The sequence below is a fragment of the Scleropages formosus genome, chromosome 12 (genome assembly GCF_900964775.1).
Source record: "Scleropages formosus chromosome 12, fSclFor1.1, whole genome shotgun sequence".
NCBI lineage: Eukaryota > Metazoa > Chordata > Actinopteri > Osteoglossiformes > Osteoglossidae > Scleropages > Scleropages formosus.
In genome coordinates, this window is record NC_041817.1 from 418,479 (window position 1) to 444,115 (window position 25,637).

Sequence of the window (25,637 nt, forward strand, 5' to 3'; positions counted from 1 at the left end):
CACTGGCCAAGCTGTGGGAAGCCCCTACTGACATGAAGATATGTATACACATGTAGACAACAGCTCCAGCTCAGCAAACATCAGTCACCAAAAAGTTGGCATGTCTTATTCCGTGTCTCAATAGTGAACCATTAGCATAGCATTTCTTAAAAAATAGAAATGGAAAGACATAAAATTCTTTGAGAGGTTTAAAACTAAAATAAAAGACAACAGCAATTTGCTTATTAGTCAACAACATGATGCTTGTTTGTCTTTTGGGTATATTTTTATTTTCTGTTCCAATACAAAATTATGTAAGGCAGTGTGACTTTCATACAAGTCGTGGAGTGATTAGTGCTCCTGCCTTGTATTTGAAGGGTCTAGGTCAAGTCCCACCTCCTGCTGTAGTACCCTTGACTTGACATTCTCTGTGAAAAATGACCGGCTGTCTAAATGTATGAATAATTGTAAGATGATTTCGAGGGGAAAAAATATGCAATTAAATAAATGTGCTATTTTGAAAACCATAAATTACAGTGAACAACCATATATTTTTATCCACATCTCTTTGGTGTTCTTAATACTTATAAGGAAATAATTACATGGAACTCAAGTACTACAGAATACATTAAAAGCAAGATCTGCATGACAGTCTTACATTGTTGGAGATCATGGCTTTTTTCAGAGAGCATCTTCTCTGCTGGTGGTGTTTGGTCCTTCGAGCCCACGGAATGCTGTCTGGACTGCCCAGCGATGGCTCTTCTTGGGGTGGACACGTGTACAACACTCTGAGACTTCACGTCCTTTTGAGAAAGAGCAAAAGAGCTTCTATGAGAGGAAACACCTGTGGTTTTCCTGTGCGGGGGTTTAGATCAGTCATGCTATAACCCTCCCACCCCCACCCCTGCCTCTCCATTCTCATTCTCCATCACTCTCCGTTAACCTCTTGTCTGTGGAAAGAAAGTGAGACACATGTAAATGTCACAGCACAGATGTCTGTTGCTCAACAAGCAAAAGTGTCCTAAGGTCAGCAAAGAAAACTCTTTAAACTAGAGCATGCAGTACAGGATTCAGCTAAAAACAGGCTATGATATGTGCCTTTTATTTGCATTATTTATTTCCACTCCTCCTTCCCGCAGTCACTTTAACGCCATGGAGGAGAGCCAAATTTTGGAGGAGCGATGTATCCTCCTCATTGGCAGCTTACAACTTGCAGATGCCTGGCGGTGAGTCAGGGTGTCCCTTCTCAGTCTGAAGTCATTCATGGAGGTATCCTGATAATTTTTTGATTTTTAAAACATGTTTGTATTGTCCAAACATTCATATCTTTCTTAAACTCATTTAAAAGAGAACTTTTGTTACTGTATTTTTGATATGACCTCCAATGTGACCAAGTGCTGAAGGCGAAGATGTTTAGATATGAGGAGTCAGCTGATACCTCATGACTAAGTGTCCCAGGGAATTGATGTCTAAGCAGTTCATTCTCAGTAAATACTGCAAAAAAGCAACAAAGCAAGACATTTCTCAAACAAGCTCTCTCAGGATCAAATTATTGTTTTTTTCTTGAGTCTTCCCCAAAAGCCTGTTTGCTTTCTTTAAATATGCCTCAGAGCAACACTGACACTGATCTTCTTAGGACACTTCACACATTATTCTGACTCATCCCATTTAAGCACTTGTACATCCTGCTGCGCACTGTCTTCTGTTATTCACTTTTTTCACATGTGAATTCATTAAAGTTCCTTTGTTCTTTTAAGACATCAGACTATCAACGTTTGTTCTCTTTGAGCAAATGTATTGTCTCACTTTTTAGCCGCGTGTAACAATACCTACGCGGCAACAGTAAAGAGGATTTCCAAAGCAGGCCATCAAGCCCGTTTACATCTCACCTGGAACACAGCTAGCACTAAAAATTATCATTATTGGGTCATTGCTGACCAGGATACAACTGCTAAGCCAGAAGCGGGACTTGAACTGGCACCTTAAAAGTGCAAGTCAGTGACTTTGAGCACCTGTACCCAAAGGTTGTAGGTAGTCCTTTAACCCCTTGCGAGGACTGGGCCTTTTTCACATACAGTTAATGTCATCGGTGTCTCTACAAGGGATGACGAAGACCTGCTGAATCAGAGGCTTTTCCAAGTTTGGCACAGCTGGATCGTGTGTGGCTGGAAAGGAAGTAGGGATTTTGAAAACCAGAGAAGGAAACACAGGAAAAGACAAGACTGACCACTGCAGGAAGTTAACAACTGCATGAATTTATTTTTATTGTCATTATATGATCATGCAGAGCTGCTTCTATGTGTGTGTGCTGAAAAAAAGCTTTGATTTGTTGACCTCAAAATCTACCTTCCAGGGTATTTGTCCCTGAAATCTATCTTTCTGGTTGCAACATTTTTGTGGTCCTCTGCTGCTTATACCACATTCTAATGGAAATAGCCCAAACGCTGTAATGTCAGTGTTTCAGAAGGTTCACCTAAATAATTTAAAATGCACAGCAGACTTTTTACAATGTTCCAGTCCTAGCTTTGATATCTTAGCGATGTCCTTTCCACAGCATCGGAACATTTTTAAGCAGCTTTAATCAATGAGCCCCAGATGAACATAAAGAGATTTCAGATTTTAATTATTCAGAAAATGTAGAAAATCAACATTTGCTCAATATTTATGCAGTATTCTATGAGTTGTTATATCTTTTGATGACACTCTCAAACGAAAAGGGACAGATCAATGTGCACTATCCCACAAGTCGAGTGTGGATGCTGAATTCATCAATGATTTGGGTTGTAAAAAATGCAGTAGCCTTTGTTATGAAAACAAAGAATAAAGATGTCAAAAATTCTATGATAGCAAGTACCCGAAAGGCCACAATAGCAAACACTGTGTGTCTTCTAATAAATCAAAGAAGGTGTGTACTCTACCTCTACTGTAGGTCTCTGACCTAGATGTCTATACTGAGATATCAATCGAGCAGGCTCGAAATCGACTCAGGGAGTAAAATGCAAAATGGATTTGTGTGGGCAGCACTGCCTTCTCTCCACAAAGTTTGGAGAGCAATCTTGGGAGAAGTGTTATCTGAACATGTTAAAGGGGGCGGCAGCTTGCGGAGAGAGCTCTCTTTGGAGCAAGAGGGATTGCGCAGTTAAATTGCTTGGTTTCTTAGGGCTCTATTGGTCTGAGCCACTGACTGATTGTTTCAGGATTGAAGTGCTCCTTTGCGATTACAATCCAGATAGAACTTTTTAAAAACGATATTTTAATTCAGGTATAATAGCGACAAAAAAATTACATCTGTTAGGACACCTAAATAATATAATCACAGCTTTTGATTTTTAGAACCATCTGTTTTGTATGATAATAAAGTTAGCCACCCACAGTTACAATGGTATTAATGTACTGTGGTCGATTAATTTAAAATGAAGGCCTATGTGCTGATTTTTGTTTCTACTCTCAGAATATGGTCAAAACCACTTCACAGAGCAAAGTAAAATAACACGTTTACTTCAAGTTAGTTGCTTTATGTGAACAAATAAATAAATAAGCAAGCAAACTGGCAATTAATATTTAATATAACATTCCAGCTTTGCATCCTTATGCTTTTGAATAGTTCTTAAAAGTTAGTGTCTATGATGACGTTGTCCTCTCTGGACTCCACTATGACATTAACTCTCTAATTATTCTTCTCAGAAACAAAGAGTGGAAAATCTGATCTGAACTTGTGACTTCACCCTCTCCAAAGCCTTTCAGAAAAACAGATGCAGCTCCTGTAGAAGGTTCTGCAGGTCAGGGCGAGGAGCTCCAAGTCCAGTAGGTTTTGCAGCTCTCTCAACACCACTCAAAGTTCAGAAGACAAGTTAAACTGGTTCAGTCAGCGCAGCAAGCAGAATCAGGTGGTACACAGGATGGCTGGAACAAACACCTCATGGTCTCAACCCTGCAGCACTGTACCGCAACTGAATAGTCGTGGCGCAGGCATTGCTCTCTGTCACGCTCTCTCCTCGCGTCCATTTAGACGTGTCACTTTTGGCTGGCATGTAAACTAGAGTGACTCATACCCTATGTGCTGCAAATAGTCCCTGCACAGTGGCCAGAAATGTTACCTGTTATTCACCTGTTTCAAACCTTGCATTTTTCAAGCTGCAGTAGTGCAACAAACCAGTTAGGATTCTGACATCAGAGTGTATCGGTTTAAATAAAAAAATTCTTAATAAATGAAGTGAGGAAATTAGAGGATGACAGCTTTGTTTTGCGGACGGAAAAGGGTGTTGGGCTTCTCAAGCCGTTTCGCATGATATACTGCAACCCTCAGTTGCACCAAGAGCAGGTCTCACACCTGATGCTCGACGAGGGCTGCGGACAGCGCTGTTGTGGGGAAACACGGTGAGTGCGGCTCTAGACGAGAACCTCTGTGGCTTTTGCACTTCTCAAGCAAACAAGAGAGCGCGTTCACTGGATACGGTATGTGTTAAACTGAAAAATGCTGCTTGTGTGTTTCCATGTACGTAAATATATGTATATTCCATACATTCTTTCATACATATACATATATACACACACACACATATATTCTGTGCATAGATACAGTATGTGTATGTGTATATATATATATATATATATATATGCAACAAAAACTTTAACGCTTTCTTCTTTATAGATTCTGCAGCATATGTGCTCATAAACCCCCTCCATTCTACAAAGCCACAAGAAAAACTGCCGTTAGGCCTTAAGTTCAAACCATGCGCAGACAAGGCTCTACGCTGTATTGTTATGGTGTCAGACACACTGAGAAGAATGATTTTGATCAAGTGCACACACAGTATGAGCAAAGTGACCAGGCTACTGAGAGGGGTCGGTATAAAAATTCATGTGACTGTAACACCAAGGTGGACAGATCTGAAGTCTTTCTCACACATTGTGGCAAATTCTTTGCAAAAGAATAAATTTAGAGAAAGATTACTGCAGAATAGGGGGTGCGGTGGCGCAGTGGGTTGGACCACAGTCCTGCTGTCCGGTGGGTCTGGGGTTCAAGTCCCGCTTGGGGTGCCTTGCGACGGACTGGCGTCCCGTCCTGGGTGTGTCCCCTCCCTCTCTGGCCTTACGCCCCTGTGTTCCCGGGTAGGCTCCGGTTCCCCGTGACCCCGTATGGGACAAGCGGTTCTGAAAATGTGTGTGTGTGTGTACTGCAGAATAATCCCGTCTCTTTTTTTGAAAAAGGAAAAATTACAAGTTTTCACCAGAGCGGAAGGGCAAAGAAGCCCAGTGGATTTAGGGATGCATGCTGTTGATGTGAATAAAAGGCACGGTAATTTTAACAGTTCAGTAATATATAAAATCTTATCTCTCCAGTATGTATTCGCATTATAAGATGATGAGTACACCTATACGCCCATGCAGTATCAGTAACGCTGGAAGGGACACCGCCGCCTCGCAGGGCACACACACTGATTCACTCGAACATTCACACGCTACGGGCACTCAGAGTCACAGCTTCACCAAGCGCATCTTTGGACTGTTGGAAATCAGAGCAGCGGAAGGAGAGGAAACATGGTGAGAACATGCAAAGTCCACAGAAGCTGAGCTGTACTGGAACCACGCGACTGAATCCACGCTCCAGGAAGTACCGACGCTACCTGCTGTACCACGGTGCACCGTGACAACTATATACTTTGCATATTTTAACCACAGCACGGATCTGCAGTTTTGCTGCCTTCCCATCACAACCCACAGCTTTCACAAAAACCTGGTGACCTTGTGACTTTGTCTTAACCCCCACAACCCACACTAAATATACACACACTCACACACAAGCAAAGACCTGCCTCTGCTGCGATAAACTTAACTCTCGTCTCTGACTCGTGGCCGTAAAGACGTGACGGCTAATTCTGTAGCAAGCGTACATCTCTTTACAAATCTGTTTTCGTCTGCACCTCACTTCACCAACATTAATTTCATTCAAAGTGCAGTAACTGGGCAGAATCCCACCGCAATCTTTTAAATCTGATTATTTAAATTATTATTGGAAATTGGCATAACTGCATTTCATTGTGATTTCACTGTGATTTTCCACTACGTTGTTCATTCTACGGATGACACAAAACTTATATGGATGGCATGTAACGTATATACTTAACTTGTTTGCTCTGTAGACTCAGTTTGTGAATTACTTCATGCCTAGTTCATCACACAGACAGCAGGAGCTGTACATAGTCAACTATAAATAAGCTTATGTTTAAAAAAATCCCCTTACCCCTTAGGACTAAGTCTTGCTAAACCACATAATGGTTGTGTGGACCTGGCCTGGGGAGAAGTGAGACAGCCTTCTGCCTCTATCTATCATTCTATCAGGCAGCCTCCACTATCTGAGCCCCTCTTCCCTCCGCCCCAACGGCTCAGCTCATGCATAATGCATGCAAATCTCTTTTCGGTTGCTTTCATCACACACGACATTCTCCGAACGCTCGCAGAATGCAGCCGAGCCTATTTATACACAAGAAGCCAAAACGGCTGGATTTGTTCTTGCAAATCACATTTCTGAACTTTCTTTTTTTTTCTTTTTTTTTAAATGCTGTAAAAGGAGTTACTTGCTCTTTGAGTCTTATCCAAATGAGCCTCCTGTTTCAGGGATTTCTTTTGTGCATGAGAGCTGCGATGTGCACAGTTTGTCATTCCGCACTCGGGCACCAGAAGAAGTGACCTCAGCACCAATTCGGGTCGTTTCCACTGATTCACTTGTTGCGGTGTCCTTTGGAACATTTAATGGTATGGAAAAAAAGAAAGCTTGGTACAGCGCAGTGTTTCACGGGTTCAGCCTAGATGCTGAATTTATCCAGACTGTTAAGATATTTCTGGCAAAATTAAGAATATTGATTTTTATTCATCTACACCGGCAAAGAAAGAATTCACTTTACAGCAGAGTCCTTTCAGTATTTTCTCAGTGCACCTTACATGTGGCCTCTTTACAATACCTTCATGTACATTAATGCAATGATTATGACATTTTTTCTCAAAGATCACGTTTTAAGAACATGTGCATTCATATCTGCGAGTGTTTACACAGCACAGTGCAAAGAATCTCCAGACCACTTTCACTCTGTTCTTTGCATTCTAATTAAATTCCACTTCTTGATTGCTGGCAGAAGACAGTCTGAGTGCAGTGCTTGGCTGCAACATCGAATTATAATTGTTAATGTTTGTGTGCACAGTTACACTCCTCATTTCCACAGTCACTGCAGCAACCGTAGTCAAGGGTCACCACTTGCTTCAGCTTAAAGATGCGGCGCTCGTTAATGTAAACGATGTGGCTGAGAGTAAATTGATTTCTATCACACAAATTGCCGTGCGCCGTGAGACGGCGGGTACTGTAAATAGCTGCAATTTCTTTCCACTTAAAATTTCCCAAGAGACTGAAAAGAACTCGCGTAGTACCGGTATCTGCGTAAGCCACCTGTAGAGAAGTAAGCGAAAGCGGACAGATACAGAAAGAGCTGAGTGTGGACAAACGGGGGGATATGGAGGAAGACGTACACATGGACACAAAGGTATACAGTATATGGAGAAAAGGTAAATATGAAGATACAGGGGCAAATTCACCTCCCTTGTAATAGTTCCAAACTGATGGAAGGCAAATACAGACAAAGAGTTAAGTGTGGTGAAATAGGTTCATATGGTATGAAATTCTGTAAGGCTTGATGTTTTATTCAGCGTGGTCTGGTCCACTGAGACATGTCTGTGAAAGCAGGGGGTCAGCTCAAACTGTGGCGGTCGCTTACCCCAGCAGCACGGTTCCTCTCTCCTTCGCGGAGATGAAGAGATGCGATAGAGAGGAACGCGCACGCGGGGCAGAGGAGAGCCAAGGACTAGCAGCGGCGCAGTCTCCGACTTAATTAGATCTCCTGGCAATCCTCAAATGGACTTAATACTATTAAAAATTGAAATCAACTGTTTCTTTCTTTTATTACCACTCAAAATGATTGAAACGACAAAAGCAATATGACACTACTTTTGGTTTCGGGCTGTATCAACCACTCATTGTAACTAGTGGATGTCCTGTAATATACTGCAAGATAATCCTAATGTCATAATAGTGTTATAGTGCTGCACCGCTGTTTTAATCGATTCATGAATAAAATACGATTTGCGAGACAGCCTTTAAAAATGAAAATATGATAAAGTGAAAGGAAAAGTTTTACTCTATCCATGGCGAATCATTAAAAGGTTATATCAAACGTTTTCAGTGTTGTAATGCTACATAAAAAGCTGGCCTAGTCACCTCTCATTTAGTGCACATATAAAACTATGGTGGTTTTACCGATCCCTTTTGGACCATTACTAATATGATGTCTTCACCTCATGGCACGCATGAAATTACAAACGGGGAAAGCAGTATTTGCTTCTTCACTTTCTCAGTTGGGTCTACTTATGTGAAAGAAATCTACTTTGCGCTCTATGGCTGCACGATTCTTCCTATAATTATTATTTTCTATTCTACTTAAGTAAGGATCACCGCCCCAAACCACACACACACCCTTTACTGAGGAGTTTTCACGACAGCTGGGAGAGGAAACTTGGGAAAGTGGATGCTGGGAGGCCGAAGCGATTTCGGGACAGCAGACACGATTAAGCTGGGGGAGAAAACAAAACCATGAGCAACTGTATGGATTTCAGCCACCACGCTGGGGGCTCCGGTCAGCAGCACACAATAGATCTGGGCACCAGGACAAGTGCAGCATAAAGTGAAAAAGTAAAATATACCCCACATAATGGTCACCGAGAAGACAAAATCCACAAATGATGTGAAGTAAAGAGCAGGCCGCAAAAAAAAAAAGCATACTCTTCTGACGACGCTCACTACTTTGCCCTTATCTACATTGATGACAAGCATGATGCAAACCGATATTTTTGCTTACATATTTGGTTATCCATTAAAATTAGCCTTAAAATGAACCCCCCCCTACTAAAATATGATCTCGGTACAGTCCTGCTTAGGTCGCACTGAGCGTGAACGAGACCGAGACGTTGCATTCAAACAGTGCAACACCTGGCAAAGCGCAGCACAGTTACGTCAAGCATAGCGATCACGTTCGAAGCAACAGAACATACGTACATATATAGCCTTGTCTTTCCTTGTGACATGGCCATGTCTGAAACCTTATCCTGGCACCAAAACAACTAAAAATAACTTGATGGAGTGACAAAACAGGCCAAAAAGGTCGTGGCATGGCACGTACTCTGTGTGAGCACTGAGCCTGACGCTGATCAACAACAAGCGGGGCAGAGGGCCTTCTTGGAACGACCCCGCAATCGCTTTGCACGTTAGGGAAAAGACGTCTAACCTTCGGCACTTTGCCACTAGGAGTAAGAAAATGCAGAGGGAGAGGGAGAAAAAACTGCATTTATACATCCGTTTCCTAATTACATGATAAATTTGTCCCAGGAAACACGTGCACACGGCCACCACGACGGCTGATCAACGTGCGGCGGCGGACTCGGTAAACAGCTCCGAACGCAGCTCGTTCCTTTGCGCAAGGCTAAACTTTTCACCCAGAAGCGTTCCGCCTCTCTGAGTGCTCCCGGAGAGAGCGACACGAACAACGGCGCTCCCGTTTGCCGAGATGTGGCAATTAATTCATGAAACCGGATCCACTTTCGGCACATTCAAGTAACGGTGGGACTGCTCTAACTACAGCCATTAGAGGAGAAATCACAGCGCTGCTCATTCTCATGTGGGAGTTGTCGCAAAGTGGGACACGAATGGCTAAGCGCAAAAAGTAGCTTAGCAACGCAAGTCACTTTGGAGCGAAGTGTGAGCTAAATGGATAAATGCGAGTTCGCATTTATCCATTTAGCTCACACTTCGCTCCAAAGTGACTTACATTGTTAAGCTACTTACAATTACTTAGCCATTTATACAGCTGGGTAATTTTACTGGAACAATTCATGGTTAGTACCTTGCTCAAGGGTTCTAAAGGCAGGTGCAGGATTCAAACCTACAGCCTTTGGGTCTAAGAGCAGCAGCTCTAACCGCTACGTTACCAGCTCACACGGACCAGTCCGGCCTTCAGCCAATCTGAAGCATGACATCTGGCGGTTTTCACATTTGTGTCACAGAATAAATGTCTGAAATGAATTTGCCACTTCAATGTCTTTCACTGAGGAACTCAAAGAGCGTCACTGAGAGGGATGAGTGATGTCATCTGATGGCAGAGCTCTTTCTTTTCATGTTTACGCTCAGCTGGTGGGAGTGAAAGCAGCATTACCATGCAACCATAATTCAAATGTGTCCATGTGTCCATCTTAAAAATGACCCATCGCGGTGACAAGTTTGGGGTCCCTAGCAATGCCACTGCCCCCTTGTGGCCAAGACACATGGCTACAGGCCCCAGGCCTCGAAAGCGCACAAGGTGACAAGAGGAGAGAAGGCAAAATCAGCACAAGACAAACCGTTAAGCGTGAAATGATATTGACTTACTGCCCATCGTCACATGCACTGCTGATGCAGACAAAGACATTATGACACCACTCTGGTGTTATAATGTTACTATATTACTGGTATACACACACACACACACACACACACACACACACACACACACTTGCTGAAACTGCTTGCCCCAAACAGGGTCGCGGCGAGCCGGAGCCTAACCTGGCAACACAGGGCGCAAGGCCGGAGAGGGAGGGGACACACCCAGGACGGGACGTCAGTCCATCACAAGGCATCCCAAGTGGGACTCGAACCCCTGACCGACCAGAGAGCAGGACCGGCCAAACCCGCTGCGCCACCGCACCCCCCCGTGTCATTAATATACAAACTCAGTTTTATTGACTGTTCAATTCCAATGGATATCAGAGTGCAACAAATCAAAATTGGTTAACATGAGATACTGACAAAAGACAAGGCTTTTATATTTGCATATAATCATTCTGTTGCTACACGAATCCAGATGTAATTATTGCCTCATAGTAGTTGTGGAATTAGAGACAACCATATTGCCTTGGAGTTTAGAATTTCCTTCAAGGTGACAGTTTCATTCTGTATATTCCGCATGCGCTCTGTATGCTCTGTATGCGTATAAAATCCTCCAAATAGCTTCCTGTATTAAAAATGCCTTTTTCTATGCGTTTCAGCCATACGTCTTTGCACAGGAGTAAATAAAAGGGACCACCTCTCATTTACATACCAAAAACTGAACTGATGTTTTTCCAACACTGCTGAAGCACGTCAACGGAATGACGATGAAAAAGTATGTATATTTATCTCCATTAGGACAAGCCCAGTGCTGGCAGTACTTCAAGTGTGTCCACAAAGTCCTTCAAAGTCATCTTACCGCGCAACTCCATTTTGCGGCCAGACCCAGCTACGTCATGCCTTTAGCTAAATCATTATGCTGGTGTTCAGCCACATATAATTCAATGTTCAGTGGGGGTATCGATGAAGGATGGGCTCCTTATTCATTGCAGGTCACCTTGCTTTGAAAGAGAGATTATTAAATCCCAGGACAAATGCATGACACCACAGGCTAAAAGATAATGGACTGAACCTCCCAAATCTACGGCGATAATTACAGAAAAAGGGCCAGATTTGATTCTCATTTGTTAAGGCTCTGATGGCATTAGAAAAGCGGCAAAAATTAAACGACGGAGATGTAATCAGGAAAAAACAAACTTTTCATGTATAGTCACCATCACGCTGAGAACTGGAACACATAAAAAGTGTGACAACTACAGTTCAGCTTTATAGAGTCTGAGAGGCTGAGGGCTGCAAATACGTCGAAGTTGTAATGTAGGAAGAAGGCGAGTGTTCACAGGTCATGAAAAATCTGTCCCTAGTCATTAGTACAGCTGTCGGAAGCTTCCTTAATCCCACTTTAACCGGAGTCGCACAAATCAGGGCATTGTTAATCCGTCTTGCTGCATGTTCACGATTCATCGCTAATTACGACCTGCTAGAGAAGAGCGTAACCCCAACTACCCCCTCGACTCACACAAACTCCTTCTATTAGGAGGAGTGCGCTGCTGGAATACGGCACTAATGCTGTCGGCAAAAGCATTGCTTGCGAGCGTTTGGGGTGGGGAGCAATAGAAAGACGGCACTGACTGGACCTTTGGAAATTGTTCAGCGACATTAAAATACATAGATTCTGTGAATTTCACAGTTCGGAGGTATGTGACTGTCAGCGGCCCTTTCAGTGGTACCAAAACGTCATCTGAGCACATTGAAGTTCTTTACTTCTGCGATTGTACACAAAAGTTTTAGTTTAGTGGTGGTTGAAAGTACTGGTTCAGGTGAGACATCATTTCTGTGGAATTAAATACTTAAAGCAGTGCAGGTTCTTTCTACTTTCAGCCCCTTCCACACAAACACATCTATACATAGACAGAGACACACAGCTCAACAGGCCAACACCAGTCCACACACCCACCTTAAGCACTTCTCAAGTCGGCATCTATTGCCAGTTAAATCACGAATGAAAACAAATGCTGTTAATTTGATAAAAACCTACAGTATAGAAAAGTTGTGCCACTATGAGGTGTCACCTCAAATAATGTATTAAAACAACAAAATTGCACTTTTGCTGACTACATGTAATGATGCTTTGTCATAAAAGATAGGTTTGCAACTTAAAGTGTGAAATACTAGAAACACATTAAGTCCGAAACACATTTTTATGGTAAAAAATTATGCCACGTAGAAATGCACATGGTCACCCACACTGAAAAGCATCACTTGGCTCTTTTAAAATAACATTTTAAATTCTTAAAAATACCAGAATGCTATATTTTAATGTGGGATATTGTTAAAAAAAAGCAAACACCACTTGTTCTACATTACAATTTCATAAACTTTGGGATTTTGAAATCTGAAAGTAGGAAGTAAAGAGCTGCGTTTGGTATAGACCAACCCTCAGCAACTCATTTTAAAAGTTTCCACAGGAGATTGGTCTTTGTTCCCTGTTTTTCCATATCCACCCTTCCGCTCTCGGGCAGAACACCAGTATCCAAACAAACCGGTGATATTTCGAGTGCATCTGGTCCACAGGCCACATCTCTCCTCTGTGTTGAAGCCCAGGGTAACTGCTTGCAGCCCTAGGCCTTGCACCCCAACCACACTGGACACGATTACCGGGTTCATTTTTACATCTGCAGTTAACTATAAACCCCGAAAATAGATATTAAATCACAGGGTGTCATGTTGCAGCGCAGAGTTTAGCCAACTACCGTACGAGCAACACAAAACTTATAAGAGAAGTAAGTAGAGAATTACTTGTAAAATCAATCACTGAGCAGCTGGAGCCAAGAGTTTTGAATGCGAGCAGTTTCAACGGATTGTTGGATGTTCACAGTGTTCAGGATTCCGAGTAAAAAAAAAAAAAAAGAAAGTAGGGTGTTTCTTTCGTATTTAATTTACTGAAGCACAAATAGGCCCCCTCGCATGGCAGCAGTACATGAGATGGAACTTAAGTCTACAGACATCACTTATACTAAAAGTTATGCTCCAGCATGAACTCATATACATGTACATAAAAACTACATTAACTGTGCAGGCATCAGAATGATCGAGATGACACTGTGTACTAGTGAATTTGTATTACAGGGTAATACCTGTGATGAATGGTTGCCAATGTGGTAAGAGAAGATCGGCTGAGAATTAAGTAAGCAGTCATACTGCTGTAGAGTCACACACATTGCCCAATGGCACACTACCTCTCTGTGGAAGACAGGCCCCAGTTTCAGTGTTCTATGTATCACCGAGCATCAGCGGTGCATTTACAGATGATGACCACCTGCAATATGTCACGTGTCGCAGTGACTTCGGTCAGTGTAGCACTATAATTCACACACCCTGATTCCCACATCATTAAATCACACCCACAATCAGACTAACACTTAACAAGCGCAACCCCCTAACTTTTCCTCTACGAAGAGAAAAGAAAATTTGTTCAAGGTACAGAAAGATCTGAAAAGTGCTTTTCTTCTTTCTAAAAATGGAAAAAGAAACGTGGAAGATGAAGTATACAAGGAAAAAATTTCTTTGCACTGTGCTACTATGCTCCTGAAATGCAAAACGACTGTATAAGATGATTGTACTTCTTTCTACTTCTGTTTTCAATATTTTTGTGCTGCATCAATAAAAAGAGGAAAAACTTTTAATTGTTACATTTAAAACAGATGAAGTGTACCGCTCTTTTCCACCACAGGTATTTTGTCAAATCTGCTGCTTTCCCACAGTGCTCATTTTGCACCCAACGAGATCAGATTTTCCTTTGTAAACAGCCAGTTGAGACATGATGGAAACGCGAAACGTGACTCCCAGCAGTATCAGCAAAAGCAAAGGACGTTTTTCATAGTAATCAGTTAATTGCCGGGAGAATTCTGCCAGAGGGTGAATGACTCTCCTGGCTTGTCAACAACAGCACTAAATAAAGTGAAACATCTCCGGACTTCACGTTTCAAAAATTGCCTAATAATGCTCGCATTTCTGCCCGCATGATTAAACACATTAAACAGATACAGTGCAAACATGCAACCTCACTGCACAAAAACGCAGGGCTTTAAGAAATGTGTGCTTTTTTCAGTTCACGGCTTCCTGATACTTGGTAATGCAATTTATTGCAATATGGCGCTAGTGAACCACTCGATGGAAACGAAATTCATTTTTCACCCCGTAACATTATCTAAGCCAATTAGAAAGTCAGAAGGAAACTACCTTTGAAGGAAGCCAGCTGTGGTATAAAACTTTAATGTTTGGTCATGCGTTTTTAAAACTCTTGATGAATGCAAGGCATTCAGGCAGCAAGTAATGGGTGTCTGCAAGCATTAGCTCCCCCAAGTTTGGCTCCGAAGCGGAAATTAAACTCTCTCCCTTGTACTTTCATGCTCCGAGTAGCTCCGATAACGCGAGGTGGACCGAGCGTATTCAACCTCTGCCTGAGGTGAGAGATGAAAGGAGAGCATTGTGTGTTTGTAGATGCACACTGCCAGAAGACAACAGCGCTTCGACTACAAAGACACCCTCTCTTCTGCATGTAATAAGTCATTTTAAAGCATCATCTGTGTTTTCTCAGATGTGTTGGCTCTAATTTATCAGAGGTGTACGGCAAGGAACGCTCTTTTGGAGCCGGAAAGTTTCTGTGATATTTATAAGACTGACTTATATTATGCAACATCCAGGTGCATATTCTCCACACACACACGCGCACGTTTATATACATATATTAAACAAACGTAAATGATCCGCTCTGATTTATGAACAGAAAGGAAATACTACAACAACGCATCAGCACCGCTATGGCACACATTAAATGACAACCAAGGCCTGCGCGTTAAATTTCCGGGGGGGAACATAAAAAAAAGGAAGAAAAGCTGAAAAGGACAAGAAAGTTCCCGACGCGAAAACTAAACTTACTGTCCGTGGGTTTTCGAACATCATCTTCAGGCTCTCCAGCGAGATGTCAAACCTCTCTACCTTCTTATTTGTCTGCAGGTCCTCTTTGACCACATCATTACTGGCTCTGGCAGCCTGGGGGATGAAAAGGGATAGGGGTGCAGAGGTTATGGTCACGGCTCCATTCTCCACCGGTGGTCTGTTTCCTGATTGAATTTCCATTGTTGTGGACACTGTATCCCCCTCTTCCTGCGACACAAGGGGCACGTGAACTGCGAGAGGTAAGAGAGGAAAGAAACCTAGAGAGAGAAAGAGCGCAGAAAAGCGGTGTACGTAAAGCACGGAAGCGCAGGGCTCCGCACCCACTGGGACTGTCCGTTAGACTAATTTCCACACAGACAGATGTAGTTGCTGGCTTCCAGTACAAGTCTGAACTAAGCAGGGAAAGAAAAAAAAAAAAAAAAACTTTCTCTGCCGCTTCCTCAGGAAAGAAGAAAAACGAAAGGAGAGCAAAAACCCACGAACACACTCCCACACTGACTCATTGGTAGGGGCAGCTGGGGTTTGGGCTGTTGGACTCAGCCCACAGCGGCTAAGCAGCAGTGTCGCAGGCCCCCCGCTGAAGAGTCAGCGGGAGCTGGCAGAGCCGAACCTCTCCGGAGCGGGCCGGCCGCCAGGGCCTCTGATATGGTCTCGTCAACCACATCCTAACTGCTCTCGGCTGGCAGGCCACGCCGCTGAGGGACGCTCCAGGAAGCCCCGCGCTTGCAGGCTTCTCCAGAGGGAGCCAGGTTAGCGCAGGAAACCAGAGTGACTGTGTTTACATACATGAATAACAAGAACTGAAGGGCACTTTTTCATCCTCTCTTTTAAAATACACTTTAAAGCAGGAGTGTAGAAAAGCCAGCGGCAGTGCCTGTGCCTGTGCCTGCTCTGCTGCTGCAACCTAGAATCAAGAGTAAAGGCCCCCTATATCCCACAGGGAGGTGCCCTTTGGCTCTCCGGAAAAAAGCGCAGAACAAACCCATCAGCGCCATCAGTATGGCTGCAGAACCTACACGATAAGATTGTGAAAATTCTATTATTCTCACACAAATGCTGGAAGTCCCAAAACAATTAACCCCGAAACCTAACTTCCAGCTTAATTTTTCAACACTAACACCCTTTCTTACGGAATACCTTTCTGACAAAAGGTTAAATTCGCACTTAAATTTGGCAGCATAACATCTAACAGGCTTGCTTATGCACCCCCAGCTCTCCGCACCATTTTAATCATTAATTTCTGAAAGCAGCAATGCAGAACAGTAAGTAAAGGAAAGTTTATTTATTATGGTACGACAAGAATGGTAGCACTCACCGTTCAGCTACTGATGCCAGCGTTGGGATGACGCTTCGTATTCTACGCTCGAATATTACAAGGGCAACAAAGGATATAGAAGCTGTATAATAGAAAATCCAAATACGAAGCCCAAATATTCACTGGATTTGCATTTTTTAATACTTTCCAATGCTATGATCCAATGATTCATTTGATGGCAGCGTACAGCTTTAGTTGTACATATTTGTGCAAAAACGTGTAACCTAGTGTAATTTTCACCAAAATGTGGAGCAGCCAACGCTGATGATGCTGAATCTTCTTCCTTGTACTTTTGCCTAGGGTCCCTTTGAAACGGAAAGGTGACGTTGCTGTGTGACCGTGATCATGGTTGAGGATTAGGATTCTTATCGCACTACCATCTTGTGTGACACCTACGTCTAAAGAAGCCAAAAAGACACCAGCAAGCGGCCTTCGGATACTGTAGTCCAATGCAACACATAATGCTGAAGTTATTGTGAGCAGTTTAACTTGCCTTGGTGGCCTCTCTAATCAAGGCCAATGACGAAATACGTGAATAATTAAAGTGTCTAGTGTTTAGAAAGCGATAACATCGCCCTAATGAGCATCCACGACAAACCCACCCGACGGCAGAGCCAAGACGCACAGAATAGCTTGCACTGAGAAAGTTTGAGGGAAATGCATTATTTAGTGATGCCTAGAGGAGTGCAAACAACGTTCGGCCGTATCCCATATTTATCCAGGACACTCAGAGACTCGTTTTATAGGGTTAAAAGTAGACAGTGGATTTTAAAAAATTTTTTCACACAAGGAAACAATTATTGAGCAATAGATTTGAGAATATTTCCTTATAGCTATCACTTCTATTGTGAAAGCAAATAAATCTGAGCGATGTGGAAAGACACCGAGAAGTAATCTTTGAAAAATCCTAGTGACATTCGAGTGTCTAGATCGCTGTGTAGAAGTTCACTGAACTTCTTGAAACGTGCGATGTCATTTATTTGCTTTTTGTATCACATAAGCTTCTGTAAATTTCAACAGTAAAAAGTGACCACAGCCCACACCAGCCCACTCACAATATCCCTTGCAGAGGCCATCCACAAAGGCACACATAACAAATAAAACACTTAAAGATTACATTGCTGTACTCATATAATATCACATTGGAATTACTACAGGCTGTATCTCTGCCTCGTGTGACGTATACTGCAATGTCTGGTAAATAGATGAAAAATATATTTCTTTTGCTTACAAACATCGGGCACACAAACTTTAGCTACAGTACCTGCTCAAAGAAGGATGGAAAATGCAAAACTGTGACTGTGTGCATTGCTGTGAATAAACGGAGCGCTATACTATCTGTGTCTGTACAAACTAGAATAACGATTAGGAGGTGGTGTAAAGCTGTGGTCTGTAGCCTGTATCAGTCCCTCCTTTCAGTTGTCGGGAATAGAACACGTTGGACCTTAAAATGACCGTCTACCATCTCTTCATAACATGGCCCTTTCTAGTCCCCTTTCCATAAGGTCCTTCAGCCTTCTGCGGAACGAGGACACACTTTCCAGGCAGCAAAGTCCTCCAGTCACAGTGCTCTCTATCACTCTGCTATTGACTGTGAGTTCAGCAATGGTCACTGACGGTGCTTAAGCCCTCCAAAGTAAATTAGCATACTGACTTCTAAATCATATGTGCTTTTTAAGCCTCCAATATTTTTACATTCTTCAGACCAGTCTGCTATCAGCAAAATATAGTCAGTGATATTTTCCACAAATCAGAAGTGAGTGTCAGGAACCTCGGGCCTAGAGTTGAAAAAGTTACTGCTGCATTAGATGAACCAAAGTGCACTACTGAAAATCTGTGGATGGGGATCAGTGTCATAGCATTATATTTACTTTAACATTTACATTTATTTAATGGAAATGGGGCAACTGGCAGCATAATTGTTAAAGCTGCTGCCTTTGGACCCAAAGGTTGCAGGTTTGATTCCCCCCTCTGGCTCTAGTACCCTTGAGCAAGGTACTTAGCCTAAATTGCTCCAGTAAAATTACCCAGCTGTATAAATGTATAAATAATTGTAAGTAGCTTAACACCGCATGTCACTTTGGAGAAAACCGTCAACTAAATGAATGTGTAATGTATTTAGTGGATGCTTTCTCCAATGTGATGTACAACTCAACAAAAGTGTATTTCACGAGGCAGAAAAACAATAATTCTTTATCAAAAACCACTTGTCCAATGCAGGGTTCCGGTGATCCAGAGCCTATCTAGGAGGCATAGGAGATAAAGCAGCATACGCAGACATACACATATTAGCAAAAATTTAGGATTGCCAGGTCTATGAGAAGAAACACTGAGCAAACCCACAAGAACTATGGAAGAACTTGTGAACCACACACAATTTAAGCTAAATTTGAACCCACATCCAAACTCTCAGTCTGAGAGCTGTGAAGCACCAGTGCTACCGCCTGCACCCCTGCTCAGATAGAGTATTTACCGTTTTTTGCATAATCGTGATCGATAAAAGTGTAAAAATATTTGACTGCATCATGCTGCAATGCACTTTTTTTTACTGTTTTTAGTTTGGAAAAAGAAAGAAGTTTTTACTTAGTTTTTAAAATCTAATAATGCAACACACTAAATGATGGCTTTCCACATACTTTTAAAACAATTTGCATTAGATACTGTATTACAAGGAAAATAAGTTTGCTACTTCATATGGCTTGCTCACAGTTAGCCTGCTAAACATTAGATCAAGACTGGATTTTTTTTGGGTTGTAATCTGAAAATTTCCAAATTCTCAGTTTGGTTTGTATTCGTCGCATGTCTTTGTGCATCTTTATTATGATAATGAATGTTCACACATTGAAAACGGTAATAATCCAATGTACCATATGGAAGGTGGATGCTCACAAAAACTGCAGCAATTCCGAAGGCCCACCAGAAAGCTTTTCCTTATTACTGATGCAGTACGGCGGTCACCCTTGGCCAAAACAAGCACTACTGTTACAAGATACCCTGGGATATTATAGTTTTTTTTTTTTGTTTAAATCATTAAAGCAGTAAATGAAGCAGATTAGGGTTCCAGCTACTGTTCTGTTTTGCATCTAATAGATGGAACAATGTATATAAGCAAACATAAGTTACTCACACACACTCTCTCACACACACACACACACACACACACACACACACACACACACACACACACACATTCGCTGAACCGCTTGTCCCATTCGGGGTCGCGGGGAGCCGGAGCCTAACCCAGCAACACAGGGCGTAAGGCTGGAGGGGGAGGGGACACACCCAGGACGGGACGCCAGTCCGTCACAAGTTACTCACTGATATGCAAAACAAGCGTACAGATTTATTTAGAGAAAGTCCCTAGCTGTTAGCAAGGTGCACATGAACTGAATGAAATTCCTTTTTGTGTTCAAGAAGTTTTAAATGGACTCCTCTAATGAGTCTGACAGAGTTCAAAAGGAACACTTAATATTTGAATGTTCATGACAACTGAATGAAAATTCCCCATCACTGAGACGTTTGCATAAATTGAATATTTTCTTGCATCTTAGGAGGTCTTATAGACCTTCTAAATAAAACACCTTTTTTTTCATTTTTAGATGCATGAACACGTATGTCCGGCTAGAAGACCGTAGTCAGAAGGACAACTGGATGAATGATTATTGAAGGACAACTGGATCAATGATTACCCCTAAATTATTATTTTTTAAAATATGGTTTAGAATTCAAAAGCAGCAAAGACAGAAAAACAGCAGAGACTACTTTTATGACACTGTACAAAAAAATATACGAGTTACGTTTTAACACTACATTTAAAAAGAGCGAGATTACATCTGAAAAGTATGGGATTTGGTGCACCTCTTGACATCTTAAAGAAGTTGTGCATTCTAGTCCTTCCTTTTTTAGAAAAGAAAATCACTGCTGAGTTACACTTTTGTCATATTTATGGGCTTTGTATAGTGCACTTTCTAGAGAACTTCATCTGTAAGGCCAAGCCACTCCTGAGCTACTAAATGTGTGCTCTGCCAAATCCCAAGAAATATTATAAAAATTATCCATTTGTCTTCACACAGGTAAGACTCCTACTGCTTGCTCGAACATTAGACAGGGCAGCACATAGTGGAGCTCTTTAAGATTGTATTAGTGAACTGAAGATCCCAAGAGGTACCGTCAAGAACGGTACTTAACCTTAAGTGCTTCAGTAACTCTCCTGCGTTGTAACCTGGGGAAAGCACTAGAGGAGACAGAAAAGGTTGTAAACGTCTTAATGGGTCCACATCTAAATGATAAAATGAACCCAGTGAGGTGTGCCGAGAAAGCCTACGGTATAATGACGCTCCGCTTCTTCTTTCTCACAGCAAGATGATGATCCTTCGCAGTGTTACCTGCTGACATTCAGGTAAACACAATGATATTTTTGTCACCTCCAGATTTTTTAAAACCGCTTACTTGCTGGGTTGCCGTGTGGACCCTGAAGCTCTATATGATGTACACCCCTCTCATAGGTCTGTGATTCCATTCACAGATTTTATACGTGTGCTCTTTCCAGAGCATCAAACATTGCTCCTACACCCTCAGTTATAGGTATGGAGTATAGGTTAACTATGAGCTCTCTGGATATTTTTAAGACACCTGCATCTTGTTTCAGAACTCAAAACATCCATAACAGGCAACAAAACACTTCCAAATAAAGAAATAAATATGTAAAATAAAGGCACTGACACAAATAAATTACGCATTTTTTGAAGCTTGTAAGACTAAAACAAAGTAAGCACAGCTTTATTTTTTTACTTAATTAAACACCACAAGTGGTTTGTATCAATTCACTAAGAAAATGCAATTTTGGCTCACATACAAATTAAGCTGAGCAATTTATCAAAGTTACAAATAACTTTTGTGAAAAAATAAATAGCATTTTTGAGACGATAAATTAACCATGACCTCACATAACACTTTTAAATTGAGTTGTCATATAAAATGATATTTGGAATCTGCCTAAAGCAAAACTAATACTGCGCACACTGTGCCCAGAATTTTCCCGGAGCTGTTGCTGAAAATATAATGGCAAAACCACAATGCGTAAAACAATAAATGAAAACACACATAGGCCCAAAAATACATTAATTATTTGAAAATTTTAAATGAATCACTAATAATTTTTGCATAACCTTGTTCAAGGGTTATATATAGATGCATAAGTTGTATTCATATTTTCAGATAATTTTGATTCAGTCAAAACAATGAGCCGGCGAGGGATGCAACCAGCAGAGGAGCTAGAGTGTGTTGTTGAGCTGAGGGGGGACCCACACGCCTCCCAGGGACTAAAAGGGAGTCAGAGGGCTGCCTGGAATGCCACCAGGGTTTTGACCTGGGAGGGTGAGACATTCTTGACCTCCTACCAGGGAGGACCTGAAGCTGAGGGATATGTGAACTGGTGGGCTAGACCACCTGGGCATGGGCTGGTGGTCAGTACAACCATGTGTGGTGCTTTTCTCCAAAGCATCTTACAATTATTTACCCATTTATGCAGCTAGGTAATTTTAGTAGAGCAATTTAGGGTAAATACCTTGCTTAAAGGGACTACAGCTGGAGATGAGATTTGAACTAGCAACCTTTGGACATAAAGGCAGTGGCTTTAACCACTATGCCCCCATCTTAGGAGCACTCCCTAGCTTTTTACTTTTTTTGTTTTAAAATAAAGTTGGTTTTGTTAAAAGACCTGCTCTTCTACACCTGAATCCTGCCCATGTGGATGTCTGTACCCCTCAGCCAGCTACACAGCTTTGAATTTCTGGTCTGACTGTATTGCTGAAAAATGTGGGCCCCCAAGCAAGGCTCCAGGACTGTTCATCGCTCCTCTCACACAGTAGCTGCCACCAGCCACAGCAAACACTGAGCCCTGATCTTCCATAGCAACGACTGTAATGTCAACCATGCCCCCAGTAGGTTAAAGTCAAGGGTGCTGAGCGAGGATGCAGTGTGTTCCGGGTCTCGCGGAAAGCTACAAGATGCTCCTGAGCGGGACTCCAGTCACAGAGACGACCACGCAGTAGGGCACATGGCAACGCCAGCTCTGGTGATAGCGGCCACGTGACGTGCAGCCATGTGGAGGTTCATTTCACGCACCTCTGACACCGATTTAGCGGCTCCGCTGGGGTGAGAATTTAACCCTGGCTGTCAACACTAACAGCATCACAAACAGGTCCGGACAGTGTCAAGAACTCAGGATTTGTCCATTGCTCATATATTCACCAATGTACTTTCTGTTAACCGTTTCCTAGTGCAGTAATGAGCATTTGTTCATTTTAGGAGCCGGTTTTGTTCAGCATCACGCCTTGCACTGTAGTCATACACTGTAAATGCATTTGACAGTTAGCACTGCTGACTACACCTTATTTGTTATTATTTCTTGTGTGGAAAAAATGGCTTCATTAACCAAAAGAATGATTCGATTGTTCCAAGCCCAGAGTCTCACAGCATTTAGATTGAACAATTTTAAGTTTTTCATTTTGATCTTTGAAACCCCAGCCCACACAGTTATATGTGTGTTTTAGGCAGGCTCCATGGTTATGGGAATTTCAACACCAAATTACTGTCCAAATGTCCAGGTGTTCACCAAGCTTGGCATTCAGACTGCAAATGTTTCATCACCAGTCAAGGTGACATCATCAGTGCTCACATCACATCACAATTTTGATGCCAACAAGCATGTTCAGTTTGATGATAAACTTATAATAATGCTGCTATGAACAATCAAGGCTGCTTCTAATTTTTCTGCTTTATCACAATACTTATTATAATCTTATAATTATAATCTGCATTTGCACCGATGCTGTGATCAAGCACTGCACAAAATCACACTATCACACCTACAGATGGCTTAGATTTCCGCAATAGATTCATTAAATTCAGCTGCTGATATGAAGTTGGCCAGGAAAAAACAGCGTGTCTTTGTGTTCCCATTTTTATCACTGAGTATTTTCAAGTTTAAGAGTATATTCAAAAGAATAAAGTACCAGATATATGTTTGCATCTATCTATTACTGTCTCTGTAATAACGGGGAATAATAGGGTTCCAGTGATTCCCGCACATTAATGCCAAGAAGACCGTGGAGACAACGTGATTTCAAGCTGTGAACATGAGGCTCATTTACTACTTAGACAAGACACAATCACTGCTCAGTTAACATCATGTGGGGTCAGTAATGTTGCACTGTAACAGCCATTGTATTTTCGGACCATGTTCACTAATGATCACTTTATGGACCGCACTCGTAACGCCTCGGACTAAACCTGCACGACCTACCAAATAATATCGGTCTCTGTGCAAGCAGCCCGATTCAAGCACGTGCATCGTTTACACGTGCATGACATATAGATATCAATATTTATTAATCATTTGAAAATGAGGACTGAATGCATAGGCCTACCTAACTTTAAGCAAAGAAGGTAAGACTTTCTGGTTTTCTGTATTTTTGGTATGGGGAATAATAACACTAATTATTCACTTACTTTCATTAACTGCTTCCACTTGTAAGGGTTACAGTGGTCAGGAGCCTATACTGGAGTCCATAGGCACCAGGTTAGGCACGTAGCCCCAAAAGGCCATCACTGCACCACACATAAAATACACACACAGTCCAATCTTTTGGAAAATAAACAGAACATTTGGAAATAAACATGAATGTTACCTTATTCATATTTTCTGCTAAAAGTATTGTGCACCTGTGCTGTGGCATCATGGACAAACAAGAAATGATTACACATTCTTTTACAATATTGCAGCACGCCTAGACTGTACTGGGTTTAGGGCCGGATACGGTAGGAGGTAAAATAACTGTTTTTTAAACACAAAATAAATAGTGCAAGAAACAAAAAAAAGAACCCTGGTCTGGTTCAACAAACACACGAAGGAAGACGGCGCTCCGCAGCGCGACTCTCGCGCCCTTCCGCGCTGCCACGTGACGTGCTGTGACTGGGCACGTGGGGCCAAGAGGTGGGCGTGGCCCAACTCCCGCGCTCCACAAACACGGTATTTCAGTTATTCATTCATCGTGTGATCCTGCTAGCGCTTGTTTTTAAAGTGTAACATAGTATTTAAACAATTTTATGCTAAAATAACTGTATACTGCCATTTCCCAAATATTTATCAAATTTGGTTTGCGCACATTCTGGTCCCTCATCATGTTAACCAGGCATTGACTCTGCTTTACTGTTAACGTCAAAAACTTAACAATCTACGCATTCATATTTCGGGGGAAATTTACATTTACTTTTACATTCATTCATTTAGCAGAAGCTTTTTTTCCCCTCATTACAGGAGGAGAAAGAGAAACATAGTTGCAGACGTGTGACGGTGATCAGCTTGTTTCTTTCCAGATGCACCAATATATTCATTAAACTTATTAGAATATCCACGATTCCTCATCACCTTCCCAGTATTTTTTTGTGAGATACATATGAACATTTGCGTTACATTACAGGAGTAGTTGCGTAAGGATTGATCCCGGCATGATCTATAGTGCATGAACTTTTAAACCTTACATGAACTTAAGAGATCATGGGCGAAGTGAGTCTGGAAGAGGTGAGTTTTCAGCTTCTTAAATGTTGACAGAGAGATTCAGCAGTTCTGAGTGAGAGGGGAAGGTCGCTCCACCACCGGAGCCAGAACCCAGAACCCAGAACCTTCGTGCTTTACCTTTCGTGCGTGGAACCACCAAGCGGACAGAGGTGGAGGAGCGTAGCAGTCTGGTTGGGGTGAAAAATTCATACATGACTGGTTCGATTGCATTATGGAGGTAGAACCTTTTTAAAACCCAGAGAAGAGTAAAGGAAAAGCACAAAGGACGTGCCCCTTGAGGTCCTCCTTCTGGGCCTGGACCATAACGTTTATAGACAGAAAGCTTTTCCGTCCACATGCTT

The 25,637-nt window shown here is 42.1% G+C and overlaps 1 protein-coding gene across 1 annotated transcript in view; it reads right to left on the minus strand.

Annotated features, from left to right (window-relative positions):
- Positions 1–24,444, minus strand: part of xirp2b (xin actin binding repeat containing 2b) — a 50,935-nt gene extending 26,491 nt beyond the window's left edge. The window contains exons 1-3 of the mRNA XM_018741626.2: positions 24,407–24,444; positions 15,380–15,493; positions 638–782 (exon numbers count right to left, since the gene is read on the minus strand). Of these exons, the coding sequence (XP_018597142.2) occupies positions 638–782; positions 15,380–15,493; positions 24,407–24,415 (268 nt within the window). The 5' untranslated portion in view covers positions 24,416–24,444. The remainder of the gene's footprint in view (positions 1–637; positions 783–15,379; positions 15,494–24,406) is intronic.
- Positions 24,445–25,637: the final 1,193 nt, after the last annotated feature.